The 13,816-nt window shown below is 36.9% G+C and overlaps 1 protein-coding gene across 40 annotated transcripts in view; it reads left to right on the top strand.

The window, feature by feature from the left end:
- The window catches only part of SLMAP (sarcolemma associated protein), a 126,073-nt gene extending 112,976 nt beyond the window's left edge, over positions 1-13,097 (top strand). For 11 of the 40 annotated variants that reach the window (XM_081071473.1, XM_081071464.1, XM_081071496.1 and 8 more), the window contains 3 exons: positions 1,847-2,018; positions 5,966-6,100; positions 9,548-12,486. In XM_081071473.1, coding sequence (XP_080927599.1) covers positions 1,847-2,018; positions 5,966-6,100; positions 9,548-9,640 — 400 coding nt within the window. In that variant the 3' untranslated portion in view covers positions 9,641-12,486. Of the gene's footprint in view, positions 1-1,846; positions 2,019-5,965; positions 6,101-8,070; positions 8,161-9,547 lie in introns of all 40 variants that reach the window. The other 29 variants (XM_081071476.1, XM_081071468.1, XM_081071467.1 and 26 more) reach the window with 3 other exon arrangements.
- The last annotated feature ends 719 nt before the right edge of the window (positions 13,098-13,816 follow it).

Raw genomic sequence — 13,816 nt, 5'->3', positions numbered from 1 at the left:
GTATTAGTTTTTATGTTTAGAGATAATTAATGAAGAATACAACAAATGTTTGTTTATAACATATAAAAGTTTGTACAAGCAATTCCAAGATACAGAAAGGACATAATAAAGGACCCAAACACAACTATAAACACACACACACACAGACACACACAACTATATATAAAATATGTGAATGTACCAACTGATTATCTGTGTGACAATACATTTAGGCAAATTGTTTGGTATAAAGTATGTGTAAGATAATGTAGACACTCACGTTCTTCATACTTGGAATACTTTTGGATCTTAGTGAGTCCGTTTAGTTTGGTATTCTAACAAGCAAGAAATACCGATGTCTGATTACCAGTGGTGATTATTTTAAATTATTCTTGTTTTGGAATTATGGATATTTTAAAGATTCAGACTTGGTCCCTCATTTTTGAGATGTGATTAATTGGAATCTGACAGATTGTTAAATGTTATTTTTTTACTTCACATTTTGTTTAAGTGTTGAAAAGTAAGCCAACAAACTCCCTATGAGTGAGAAGCATAAGGTTTAAAAATATTAGGTCCCAGAGGGTGGACTATATTAATAGATTGTTGGTCAAGTTGTCTGCCTAAACTCACATAAACTATTTAAGACAAATTAATCCTGTTTCTTAAACTTTTCTAGTTTAGAGGTTCTCCATATTTTACTTGGTAAGCCTCCCCAGTACACTGGTATTTAGAAGCTAGTCTTTCTTTACAAGGTCTTATCTGGCACTTAATTCCTAGTTATATTGGCCTGCCAACATCAGACCTGTCCCCTGAGAAACTGCCAAGCATACAATTGTAATGGGATTTATTCTGTATAGTACCTTGCTTATAATACTGAGTGTGAGTCTTATGATTCATCCTGAAAGGCATAAAACTGTCATTTTGAAAACCTTATCCTCCTCCAGCTATTTCAGTTTTAGATGGGAGCCAAATTCTTTTAACACAGCTATGCTATACAGGTCTTTTGTTCTTTGTTGTCTGTGAGGTAGAAGGAATGGAACAAAGAATTTCTGTTTATGCCTATCAGGCTGTTTTGCTAGTGTGTAAATCGGGTTTTGGGGTTTTTTTTCCCCATCAAGTTATAAAAGTAATCATAGAATTTTAAGGCAGAAAACAGCCTCAGAAATTGAGTTCAATCTTCTTGTTTGACAGTGGGGGGCACTGAGACTCTCCTTGTGTTATTTGTGTCTATATAACATGGTGCCTGGCACAGATCTAAGAGCTCAAGAAATGCTGACTCAGAGAATGACATTACACCAGTTACATGACTTGCTGAACATCACACAACTAGGGGCCAAGCTGGGGTCTAGAACCCAACCTCCTGGTTCTTTGCCCCATGATTTTCCCTAGTTTGGTGTGTCTTCTCATTTGAGTAGGTTTATCTTTACTTGCGTTGGCAGTGGCTTCTAAATTTTAGGATTCTGTCCCCCATCCTATTTGTCAAGTACTTAAACTTACAAGAAAATAGTTGAAATACATGGTGAAATATAATATATTCTTCTATCTATGCTGTAGAAGACCTACCCTGAATCTTTATGATACAGTTAATACAATGTGATGTAACAAAATATACACTAGTCACCTCCTCCTTCTGTTTTTAAAATTTCAACTTCTGGGTATATTTGACTATCTGAAAATAGGACAGAGCTTTAAACGTACATTTCTTGGTGTTTTAACACTTTTTACTTACTGAAAATATCTTATTCTTTTTACACTTTTCTTTCTTCCTCTGAAATCCACTGCACCCCTCCTAGTAAAATGTATAAGGAATTGGACTTCCTGCTGTGTCTAGTGTCTACATGAATAACTGTCAATATTTATTTTACAGTTCTCAGAAGCAGAGTTCAGAGCTTACCAGTGATCTCAGCATCCTTCAGATGACTAGGAAAGAGCTTGAGAATCAAATGGGATCCTTGAAAGAACAGCATCTTCGGGATTCAGCTGATTTAAAAACCCTTCTCAGTAAGGCTGAAAACCAAGCAAAGGATGTTCAGAAAGAGGTAAAGCAAAAAGACATTATGAGCCCAATAATGGTTGGACTTAAAGCCAAAAGCAAATCAGATATTCATGCTAGTTAGAAATAAAGTCACATTACCTGTCACAAAGTTAATACTTGAAGCATTTCTGCTTGGTTATTTCTAGCAGTATATCATGGTCCATATATAGAGAATCCATCAGTAGAGTTTGGCCTCAAAAATATAAAAATATAAAATTATGTTAAAAAATTTTCTCTACCAGTTAGTTAACCTGTATGAAAAGTCCTTTGTACCAGATCACGCAATTCATTGTTTCTCTTTCAAAGACAGCATTTTATTTAACTTAGAATATCTGGGAGAGCAAACTGAGGGTGCACCATAAGGCTCTTTACGCCCCTCAGGTAAAACTGGCCTGAAAAGTTCCTTAAAATTAATCTCATAGCCGGCCAGCCAAGCACTTGTTCTATGATCTTTTACTTTCTTCCCACCCACCCCCTATCCTTTTTCTCCCTTCACAAATATGCATGCTGCCTTTTCATGTCATTTTGCTTAAAACCTTAACTTAGTGGCTTTTTTTAAAAAAACTATGTTAAAAATGGTGAGGGTTGACTTTAGAGCAGAGACCCCACGCAGCCTCTTCCTGAGCAAAGCCTTGAAGTTGACAGCAGGGCCCTAAGAGCTGTGTTCAGTCCTGCTAGCCTTGTACTTCTCCCTGAATTGATTCCCTACCAGCTCTGGGTATGGAAAAGGCTCTGATGCATCTTGACCTCCTGGTCAGGGCCCACCCCAGTTGTGGAGTCTTGCTATAAACAGAAAGAAGGATTCATTATAAACAGAAAAAAGCTGAAGACCGTTCTTTGTCTTTAATAACAAATTTTCCCAATATTGTTTTTAGAAGATATGTTTAATCAATGCATTTTTTCTTTGCACTTTTTCCTTTCCTTGTAGTATCCTGAACTTGGAAATGATTATTGTTCTTCTGTCTTCATGTTTGTTCCTAAAGAAAAAAAAACAACAACAAAAAAAACCTGTAACATTCTTTATTTATATATGTCCATATTGATTTTGTAATATGTTCGTTTTGTTTTTATCCTCTTGCTAAGGATATGTGTTTTGAGAGAAATCTCATTTTATTTAGTTGGAACACAAATTTTGTGCCAAAGTAAATATCCTAGTATTTCACACCGTAAGCACTTTGTGTCCTTCCAGTCCATATGCCATAATGCTTTCAAAATCTGGGAAGAATGCTGTGGTTGGAGGATGATTCTGTTGTATGTTACTATGAATGCATTAACCGTTTTGTTGCATTATTTGTTTGCCTGTTTTTGGTCACTGAGCAATCAGTGCGAGATGCTTTCTAACTGTTCCACAAATGGCAGTGGCATGTTGCCACAGCATCTAAATTGTTGATAGCCTTTGGATTGCATTAAATGCAGCACATTTAAAAATATGTCTGATCTTGTCAATATGTTCTTTTCTATTGTTCAGTGTTTTCCATTGTGAAATGATGTGTAGTCATCACACTCCTTCGTAATGTAAAATTGCTTCTCTTTCTGTTTGTCCTGATGTCAACTATTGGATGCTAGTCTGTAACTAAAATGTTCTTTAATGAGGTTCTTATATCTGTGTAATCCACTGCAAATTAATTACTACATTTTATTAATGCACATATATTCCCTTTCAGTATTTCCCTTGTTCTCCTTTCTCTCATAGAATCATGCTTACTGTACATAGTATAATGATTATGTATCTTTAGGACTGTAAAAGGATAAAATATTACAAGCTAATAAGCAATCCCAGATATGGTTATTTTTATGAAGAAAAAGCAAAGATGTTGGTAATATCGCGTAGTATTTCCCTTTTAATCAGAACTGAGCTCGTTTCTCACCTCCGAGTTAGAAGCAAGATAGAGCAAAAATGATATCCAAATGAAGTGTGACACTAAGACTGCAGAAGGTGACCTTTGTTCCAACAATTAAATTTTTTATATATGGCAGCTTTTATTTGAATATTTAATAAAGGAAAAGTACATGAGAACAGTCAATTTTAATCCTCAGTAGTAAGAGAAAAAGAATGGCATAGTATCTTTATGTGACTTATGAAAACATCTGTATATTTTGATTTAGTAGCAATGTCTATAATTTAAGAATTCATAATACATTGAACACATAAGTCTCCTGCAAAGACTGACTCAGGAAAGTTGTTTGGCTTCAGCAGCTTGCATGAGGCCAGAGACCTTCCCACCTCACTCACATGCTGAAGGTAAACAGCCAGATCTTCCTGACTGAGCTGCTTCCTGTCATTCTGTTTCACAGCTCCTGGAAGAGAGAAGTGATTGAGTGCTTTGATGTAAAGGGCAGGCTGGCTGTGAGAAGGTGGAAAGGAAAAATAAGGGAAAATTTAGGTCACCAATGAACTTTTCACTTACTCTTTATTAGTCACTGTTAAGAATCAGATCATTGAGAATTGATTATGTTCTTCTTAGGGGCAGAGACTAGTAGTCTGGATACACGGAATTTGCCGTGGTAGCCCGCCCATGACCTTCTGCTTCTGGAAGGAAGTCACAGACCCCACCAAAAAGCTCTCATAAAGTCCATGAGTCTTACCCCTTAGTTCATTCTCTGCCATACTACCTGGACTTGTCCTGGAAACGTTTATAGGTAACAGGGAGCGCCTTTCACAGAAGGGAGGTAATCTCTCGGCGCCCATCCATACCTTTCTTTTTGCTTGCTGGTGAACTCTCTGCTGACCCTTATCCCACTGCCCCCACCTCTTCTGACTGATGTTTTTATACATTTGCATCCTTCTTAGTAATACCTTTGGAGTGCATCTAAGTTCCTAATTAAGCCTGCCTAGGTGTTTGCATCATTCAGAAGCACCATATAAAGGTATCCTTTATTGAGGAATTTGTAGGATCCGGGCAGAAAAGAACTGGAGACAGATGTTCCAGTCTCATGGGCTATATTTAGGAAAGAGGAGAAACCTTTCTGGTGTGCCAGACCCATGTTATATTTATTTTATACTCAGCCCTTGTCTTTCTTCCTTCTGAAACCTTCAGAGATGGCAGAGTGGGCCAGCGGAGGCCGAGACAAAGGCACAGCCAGCTGCAGAACAGTGTTTGCTCTTTGACTGGGAGCCCAGCATGCACGTGAGACGCGATGTCTAGGAGATCCAGTCTAGAAGCCCTGCCTCCAGTAGCGTTTAGGAGGGGCAGGCTGTGCTCTTTCGCACTGAACTCACCTGTGTTCAAGGGATAGCTCCTACCTCTGAAAGTGAAATTATATACAGTGAACTGTTTTCCAGAGCAGGAAGTAGCTGTTTCACTAGAGAAAAAGGTCTGTCAGAAACAGATTTTTAAAAACTTTTAATTGATGTTTATAAGTTTAAGCAGAGAGAGAGAGAGGTGACCCCAATCCTAGTGGTTGTTACCTCAGACACATTTCTTTGCTTCATTTGCCTAGAAATTCACTTATCCAGAATACTTTAATACCCTATGGTGCTGGATAAAGGGAGGCCTACTGGGAATTAATACCTCTTACTTTAAGACGAAAATAGCTTGGCTGACATTGCTTACCAGGATATAAACTCATGCTTCCTGACCTTGCCATTTAATTAAGCTATGGAGTTTTTCTTCACTGCTTTCTTTTGCTCAGTTTGAAATTTTACTTTTCTCCTCTAACCTCACTTAATGGAAAAAGTGATCCTTTATATTAGAAACAGATGACACAATGGTGACTTCTCTTAATTTTCTTTTTTTTTTAACTCCAGGGCCAGAAAATTCTTACATAGAATCAAGTTAACATTGAAGATTTATTATTAGTGTAAATGATTCTTATCCTCCTTAAAACAAAAAGGCTTGGCTTTGGTGTTACAGGTGACTAAAATAGGGGCTGGTATATAAGCCTAACTAGAACCATAACTTCATACTCATTTTAAGTTGAGTCTGCACACTCTTTTTTCTTTGCCTTTAGTATGAAAAGACACAGACTGTACTCTCAGAACTGAAGTTGAAGTTTGAAATGACTGAGCAGGAAAAACAATCAATCACAGATGAGCTCAAACAATGTAAAGACAACCTGAAGCTGCTCCGAGAGAAAGGAAATAATGTAAGTTTTTGCAAACGTGACTTAGCTTTGATTGAGAGGCAGGTGAGACCCCGAAACATGATTTTTCAGAGGATTTTATTACTGATTTGAGAAACTAAAGCCTGTAATACACATGAACTAAACTTTTCATTATGAAATACCATGATGGAATCATTGTGCTGTCAAATTTTTTAGTAAGAATTTGCCCCTTTAGCCTGTACCCCTTGAAGAGCCTAAGGACTATCTGAAGGAAGAGTCTTGTTTGCAAGAAAGTTATTACCTAAGAACTGTCAGCTTTTCTCAGATGAATCTGAAGGTCTGTCGCTAAACCATCATCTGGCTTTTGTTTTTCCCTCGCTGGGAACTGAAGCACTGTACCAGTTCCCACCTAAGACCCACCTAAGAAAGAATAGTTTATGTTGACGCCTTAGCATTTGGCTGTATCCAAAAACGGTTTTCAGTTTATGGTTCTTACTAAGGCACATTCCTAAAAAACGTAGTGCCTTTTTGGACTCGCATAAATGTTAGGAAATATTTGGTAAGTTTCTGTAGGGGGGTGTGTGTGTGTGTGTGTGTGTGTGTGTGTGTGTGTGTGTGTGTGTGTGTGTGAAGTTGGAACATCTTGGTATAAATTAAGTTAAATAATATTAATTCATTTCTCATTTGCTAGAAGGCAGATGGTCTTTAAAAAGCTGTTCTACTAAATAAGTGTTGTGTTACGTGTTTTGGTGATCATTGCCTTTGTGGGCCCTAACTGATGGATGATGTTCACTGTGGTTGGTTGTGCTCTGACTTAGTTCAAACCCGTGTCATGGCTTGGACACCGCAGTGGACATGAGTACACATGTCCTGCAGAGGAAGGCACTCTCCCTAACTCGCAGCACCAATAGAAAGAGGGATGTTGCATGGCCATCACAGAACGCTCCTGAGTTGTGTCCAGCTGTCCTTTGCTAAAGAAAGTCTGAGGTTTTTTAGAAAATAAAGGCTTGGTGCTTATTTGGAATCCCTTTAGAAGTTGATGAATTGGGTCTGGAGGCTTTATGCTAAGCAAAAATTGCTTGCATTTATTTTGAAAATGTGGATTACAGAACTCTTCTGAAATCAGATCTTATGGTTTGGTTACTTCTCTCTTTTATGTTAATTCATATCCCTCTGAGAATGGAATTTCAGTCCATCTTCTACTAAATTAACCTCTGAAGACATCTAGCATAATCAGAATGGATGCCCCTGTGCTATTTAGAACCTGTCAATAGTAACCTTGCTATTATTTATAGTTGCACAAATAATTTACCTTAAGGGTGAATTTCCTTTTTTCATGATATTGGACTTGTGGTACTAAAATATTACTCTGTATTAACACTCATTGTGGTAATTCCCTTCTAATTTTAAAAATTGATTGTATTCTGGTACTATAACTGAAAGCCCTGAAACTTAGCTGCCTGTATTCATATACCAAATGTTTATCATACATTGTGTCAGATCTCGTTTGGTTTAGGAAGCACACATCATAGGGCATTTATTTTTAAGCTTGAAAGCAATACCACCTCAGGCAAAAGAGCTTTGGTTTTTACAAAAAGGTTTTGATGGAGCGATAAAATAAACTTTAACCGTTTCCAATGTACTTATTGTCAAATAATGGATTCCAAGTATGGAACAAAAATAATGTACTGTCAAGCAGAGCATCAGTTACTGCGGTGTTGCCATTGCTCAGTCTTAGCCTGCTACATTTCATTAGGATGTTAGGGATACCCACATTGCCCGTTGCCTCCAGCTGTTCCTTTTAAACGGGTAGCCTGCCACTTTATATGCCACAGTCCATTCTGGATTGTATTAGATGTCTTTAAAAATGTTTGAATCAGTGCAAAACCTGAGTACTATTATTTCTATCACCTTAGTCTTCCTATCCTTCCCCCTACCCTCCTGGGGTCTAAATCATCTTATCTGATTTTTTTATAGCATAAAATGATTTTAATATCCCTTCCCTTCTTTAGCCTTCCATAGTACAACCCGTCCCAGCCGTATTCATCGGCCTATTCCTGGCTTTCCTGTTTTGGTGTTTCGGTCCATTGTGGTAGAGAAAGGTACAAGCACTACTGTTGAGTCCTTGTCTGTTTGTCCCCGTCACCTGTTTGTGCCATATTTGTAATATAGTGCATGGCAAAACCACACAGGTATTTTGTTACCTGAAGCAAACCCTTCATTTAGTATGCCATGTATTGTGTCACCGGAATGAACTGAACAGTGAACTAATCACATAACATTTTGTCTTGTTTCCTTTGTAATAATGCTAACCTTGAATTAATTCCACCCTAACCAATTGTTGATATTCTGCCTTTAACTGAGTCTTTGCCTCTAGCAAACTGGAGTAAACTGTAAATTTCTGCAATATTAGTACCCCCGTCCCAATTACATTTTTAATCAAATTTGAATGAGAAATGAAGAGTTTGCCTCTTTGAAGTTTTCAGCCAGCTTTCTCCCCCCTTGCAGCCCTTTCCTTCTTCTTTTCCATAGTGTAGAGTTTCTTTGTTTCAGCCCTTTGCCTATATTTACACTATGCTGTGCAGATGATCAAGGATTAGGTTAGCATAATGGACCATTGGCTCACAATCTCAACCTCAATGTGCATTTACTTATGAGAGTAAACCTGTCCCATATCTTTCCAGAGCCTGTCCCAGAGCCCTGATCTGCAACATTAGAATATTTCATTAAAAGCCAACTTTCTTAATAAGATTCTAAGAACACTGGTGAAAATAAAGCTATCAACCAAAGCAAGTTGTTATATGAAGCCCACTGAAAATTAATGGAGAATAACCTGCCCGTGCTTGCCTCCAACAGACGTGCACATCGGTAGATCATGTGAGATGATCACGTGGCATTATTACACTGGACATGGTCTTAACCAAAAGTATCAAATAGGCAGAGTCCCTAAATAGCATTTCCCCATCTTGAACCCCATCTGATTTTGTCTTATGTGGTTTCAAATTAGAGGAACAAAGCTTAGACCTTTTTTTTTCCTATCGCCTTACCCACCAGCCCTTTGTATAAAACTACTTTTACCATGTGAGTCTGGTTTTTATCAAGAAATAAACATTTTCGGCAGAAACATATTCCAGGCATCTGTGTACATCAGTTCGCTGTAATGTATAAGTACCGGAATAAATACGGCAGGCTGAGCCCAGAGCATTTCTTAGAAGTCACGATTAGGTTTCAACTGTAACAAAATTGAAAACTGCCCAAGACTTTCCCGAGATGTATCAGGCTTCCACACAACGGTCCTCTAAGAGTTCCCGCTGTTGTGGCTCCTCAACCTGCACTCCCTGACCTTTCTTTTTTATTTTAATTTATTCTTATGCAAAGATAAGGTTTTTCTAATATTCTAAGTATTCAGGACTCTGGAACCCAAGGGGTTAATAGGTATGAAAAGAGAGGGGAGAATGTGATATTGACTCTTGGTTTCTTTCCACACAGAAACGCTGGCCCTGGATGCCCATGTTGGCTGCCCTGGGTGCAGTGACAGCCATCGTGCTGTACGTGCCAGGTCTGGCCAGAGCTTCTCCGTGAGAGCGTTTCTGGAGTCCGTACACCGTCCTCCCTCTAGAAGCTGGCATCACACTCATGCTGGGGACAAACAGAACCATTTTCTTCTTTTTTACCTCTTAAAACAGCAGAAGTGCAAGAATACAGCTATAGGGTCATTGCTTTAAATTATATAAAATGTATCTGTCTATAAAGAGGATATAAAATTGTGACTTTATTCTTCTGTGAGCAATAATTTGCTTGCAGTTTTTCATGTAATTTTTTAATTAGTATGTTGAGACTCTGAATATTATGGTGGCCTAAAGTAGGCTTCTTGGTACACCAAATTATTTATAACATTAAATTTATGGGTATTTTACTCTGAATTCTAATGGCCAGATAATTCATTTTCCTGATTCGATAACGACCCAAACCAAACAGCCAATACGTACATGGGAAGAGAGGCCCTGTGTGCTCAGTGCCTATCAGTTTGGAATATATACACATATATATATATTTTTTACATATTTACGCCATTTTTACTTGTTATAAAACCACTGAGCTATTGGGAACAAGACTTAGAGACAACTCTTTGCGTGGATTTTTTTTTTTTTTTTTTTAAGGAGAAATAATCCACTTGGAAAATATTCTGTTCTAGTGATAATTTGGGGCATATGTGCACGCTTGTTCAGCCTTAATGTGACTTGCTGATGTGGAGGACATCAACTTTGAAAAACTTTCCATGAGAGTGTGTATTTTCTTGAGCAAACTGAAGTATTTCTGGCAGCAAAAACAGTAATTATATAATTTCAGTGCAGTAAACCAAACTGTTGAGTCAATTGGAATGTAATTTATTAAACCTCAATCTATTTAAAGAGATATTTTCTTTAAAAGCCAAGTTACTTTCATATACAGCATTTTAGGAAGCATGGGTTTTTTTCTATCACCTCTTCCTCCAAGCATGTGTAATTGAAGAAAGAATTAATATCTCTTTAGATAAGCTTTTACTGACTTAATTTGGTTATAATATTTCAAAGCTAAATCATATATGAGGTAAACTGTTGTTACCTACTGACAGATTTCCTGATTGGATATGCAAATGGTTATTTTCTTTTTATTGTTGTTAATTGGGACATTCTGTTAATGAGAAGCACTATTCCCAAGATTAATAGTGTTCCATGCACAGTGAAGCACCTAAACACTGCTTGATGTTATAAATTTAAAACACAGAAGTGAAAGTTTAGCTATGGTTTTATGTGGCACTACAGTTATGTCCATAAAATTTATTTAGATCATAGAATATCCTAAAGTATCATATAGTTTAATTTTTCAGTCAGTGAAGCCTGGAGGGAATGTCAGTGAATTGGCTTGAATATTCTGTGGCAATCCACTGTCCTAGCCAAATATTGAAATAGAACTTCAGGATCTAATTTGCCTTGTGATGTATGGCAGTCATTGTTTATACTTTAAAGGTTATATTTTAAGCTATTTGGGATTTGCTGTTGGGAGGATCACTAGATGTATGGAGGAATTAGTCACAAAGGACTTGTAGAAAATACTGTCATATATAGTTCATTTCATCATTTTCTGTTGCAGGAAGCCACTCCACCACAGAATGCTAATATGCCAGTGGTACCCAGTACCTCTTGTATATAGGTTATTGCAAATATTGTTCTGAAATGCTTAACTTCAGAATTACATTTTTTAAAGTAAATAATTGTTTTAAATCTATTTTGTAAAGATATAAAGTACAATAGAATTTCTGGAGTACAGATTAAACTATTTGCACTAACACACGTGATGTGCATGATTTAATAAAATAACTTTACTCTCCCTATGCATTTTTGAGTTGGATATCATTGACATTCTTAGTGCTGATCTACTATTGCATTGGTAATAAGTCTTTTCTTGAAATGACTCTTTATGCAACATAATATATATTTGGTGTTCTTCAGGGTTTAAAGGAAAACACTGAGCTGTTTCCTCCAGGTTTTATTAGCCTCTTATTTAACTTACTGCTCTAATTTTTTTCCCCTTTTACTATGGTTATTGTTAAAACATGACTCACTTGCCAGACAAGTCTCTTTAAATGTAAAGTCTAGTATCAATATTTACTTTATTCAAATTGAATAAATGAGTTTTTGTAGTTACTGCCAGTTTTTCTTAAGAATATAAATGAGCCTATTCATAAGCAATACCGCCAGTTTTGTTCAGTTCACTTCCAGGTTAAATAAAGAGTAGGATTATTCGCTGTAAGTGATAGAGTCATTAAGAAATTTTAACCATAGCAGTTAAGAATTGAACAACCCTATAATGATACATTTAAGAATTACTCAAAGGCGCTACATGACTGGGTCAGAAAATGAAAAGAACGTGGCATTTGAAGCTAAACAGAACCGAACTGGCATCCTGGCTCTGCCTTTTTTCAGCTGTGTTGCCTTAGGCAAATCGTTCTTCTCTGAGTCTCCATTTCCTCATTTATAAAATGGAGAGAATAATATCTATATTGTTAGTGATGGTATGAAAATTAAAAAGATAATGGATGTGAATTGTTACGCAAGTGGCAAATAAGTAGTAATGAGAATGTCATACTAGGGAAAAAAAGCACTGCAAATATTTAAGTTAGGCAAACCATTACAGCTACTTAACATGAATTGATTCAAATGTTAAGACTTTCTATGTGTGTGAATGAACTATAACTGCAAAGTAATGAATCCTAAGAAAGCATCTTCACCTAGTTCTGCTGTGTCTTTGGGAAGTAATATGCCTAGTTTGATAATGAGCCAATTGCCTGCAACAAATTGGGATGCCTCTTGTAGCTGCCAAGTCAGAGCTACTATGAGTTGCATGTGAAACCAGTCACGTTGCGGAATAGTCAGAGGCTTTCAACCAAAAATAATATTGCCTAGCTTGGTCTCTCACTTCAATCACCAAACCTAACCCCAGTGACTTTTGACTGATTCCAGTGATTATATCTACTCTCAAAAGGCTGGAAATCTGCTACCAAAGAGCAAAAAACTACTTACAAATCAACTGTGTTAAAAGTGTGCAAGCCTTGCTCCAAACAATTCACTTCTGGAAATTTATTCTGAGAACCTAATTGTATGCACAAAATTTTAACTATTAGTAGGCCATTTAGTGTAGCTTTTTTTTTTTTTTTGTAATGGTGTAACAACTTTAATATCCAGTAGTGGGTCATTGATTAAATAAATTAATATTAAAATTAAATGAATTAATATTGCCATTCCTTGCTTGCAACATATATGAGAAGATACTCATACTGTATGAAGTACAAGAAAGAAATTGCCAGTGTAGAATAACCCTAGCTTTATAAAGAAATAATGTAGACATACAGGATATGTGTATAGCAGGAGGACTCAAAAGATTTATATGCAGGCTACATGAGTGCTTCTGTCTGTATGATTGTAGGTCAGTTCTTTTCTCCTTTTGTGATTTCTGATTTACTTTTAGTAGTAAATATATTTTGCTTTTGTAAGGTTTTAAAAAGCTATTTGATTTTCTTTGAGTTAGAAACAAGAATTCTGCTGATTCTGAATTGATTTCCATGTTCAGAAATGAATGAGTAAGTAATTTGTCAAACTGCCTCCATTGAAAGGGGTTAATGTTCATTTGCACTGAGAATTGTCCTGTGTTCCTTCGAAAATCAGTCTTATAATTTTCAACATGCTTTGTAGACATGTACATAGAATGCTGGAGGAGGTCTTAGCAATCCTTCCTCACCTTTTTGCCTGTCAGGGAGAAAATGCAGGGAATTTTTGCCTCGGAGTCAGAATAGTAGTTATAAAGGTGAGAATTAAGATGATGATTTTTTTGCTCCTCCACATTGTGTCTCCAGGCTTCAATGGTTTTATATCCATTCATTTAGCAAATACGTACTGAGTGTCTAATGAGGCGCTGTGCCCAGTCCTGGCAATACTCAGCCCCTCTCGTCATAGAGCTTTTGGTGTAGAGGGGGAAAATGCAGACAAGGAAGCTGGCCATTATGGTACAGTCAAGTAGAGGAGGCCTAGGAGCCTATGGAACCATAGAAATGGGGTGCATTTTTTCTCACCTTTAACCACCTATCTATCCAAGCCAAAGACCTCAGGTTCCCCTTCTAATTAGTCTGGGGAACAGGACTGGGTTGTTTTGAAAGTACCTGGTTTTGCAAACCATTAAGATCTGAAATTGATTTTCCTAGTAAAGGTGATTGAAAAGCAT

The sequence above is a fragment of the Rhinolophus hipposideros genome, assembly GCF_964194185.1.
Source record: "Rhinolophus hipposideros genome assembly, chromosome: 14".
Lineage (NCBI taxonomy): Eukaryota > Metazoa > Chordata > Mammalia > Chiroptera > Rhinolophidae > Rhinolophus > Rhinolophus hipposideros.
Note: the sequence above shows the minus strand (reverse complement) of the source record. Positions and strands in the feature narration are given on the sequence as shown.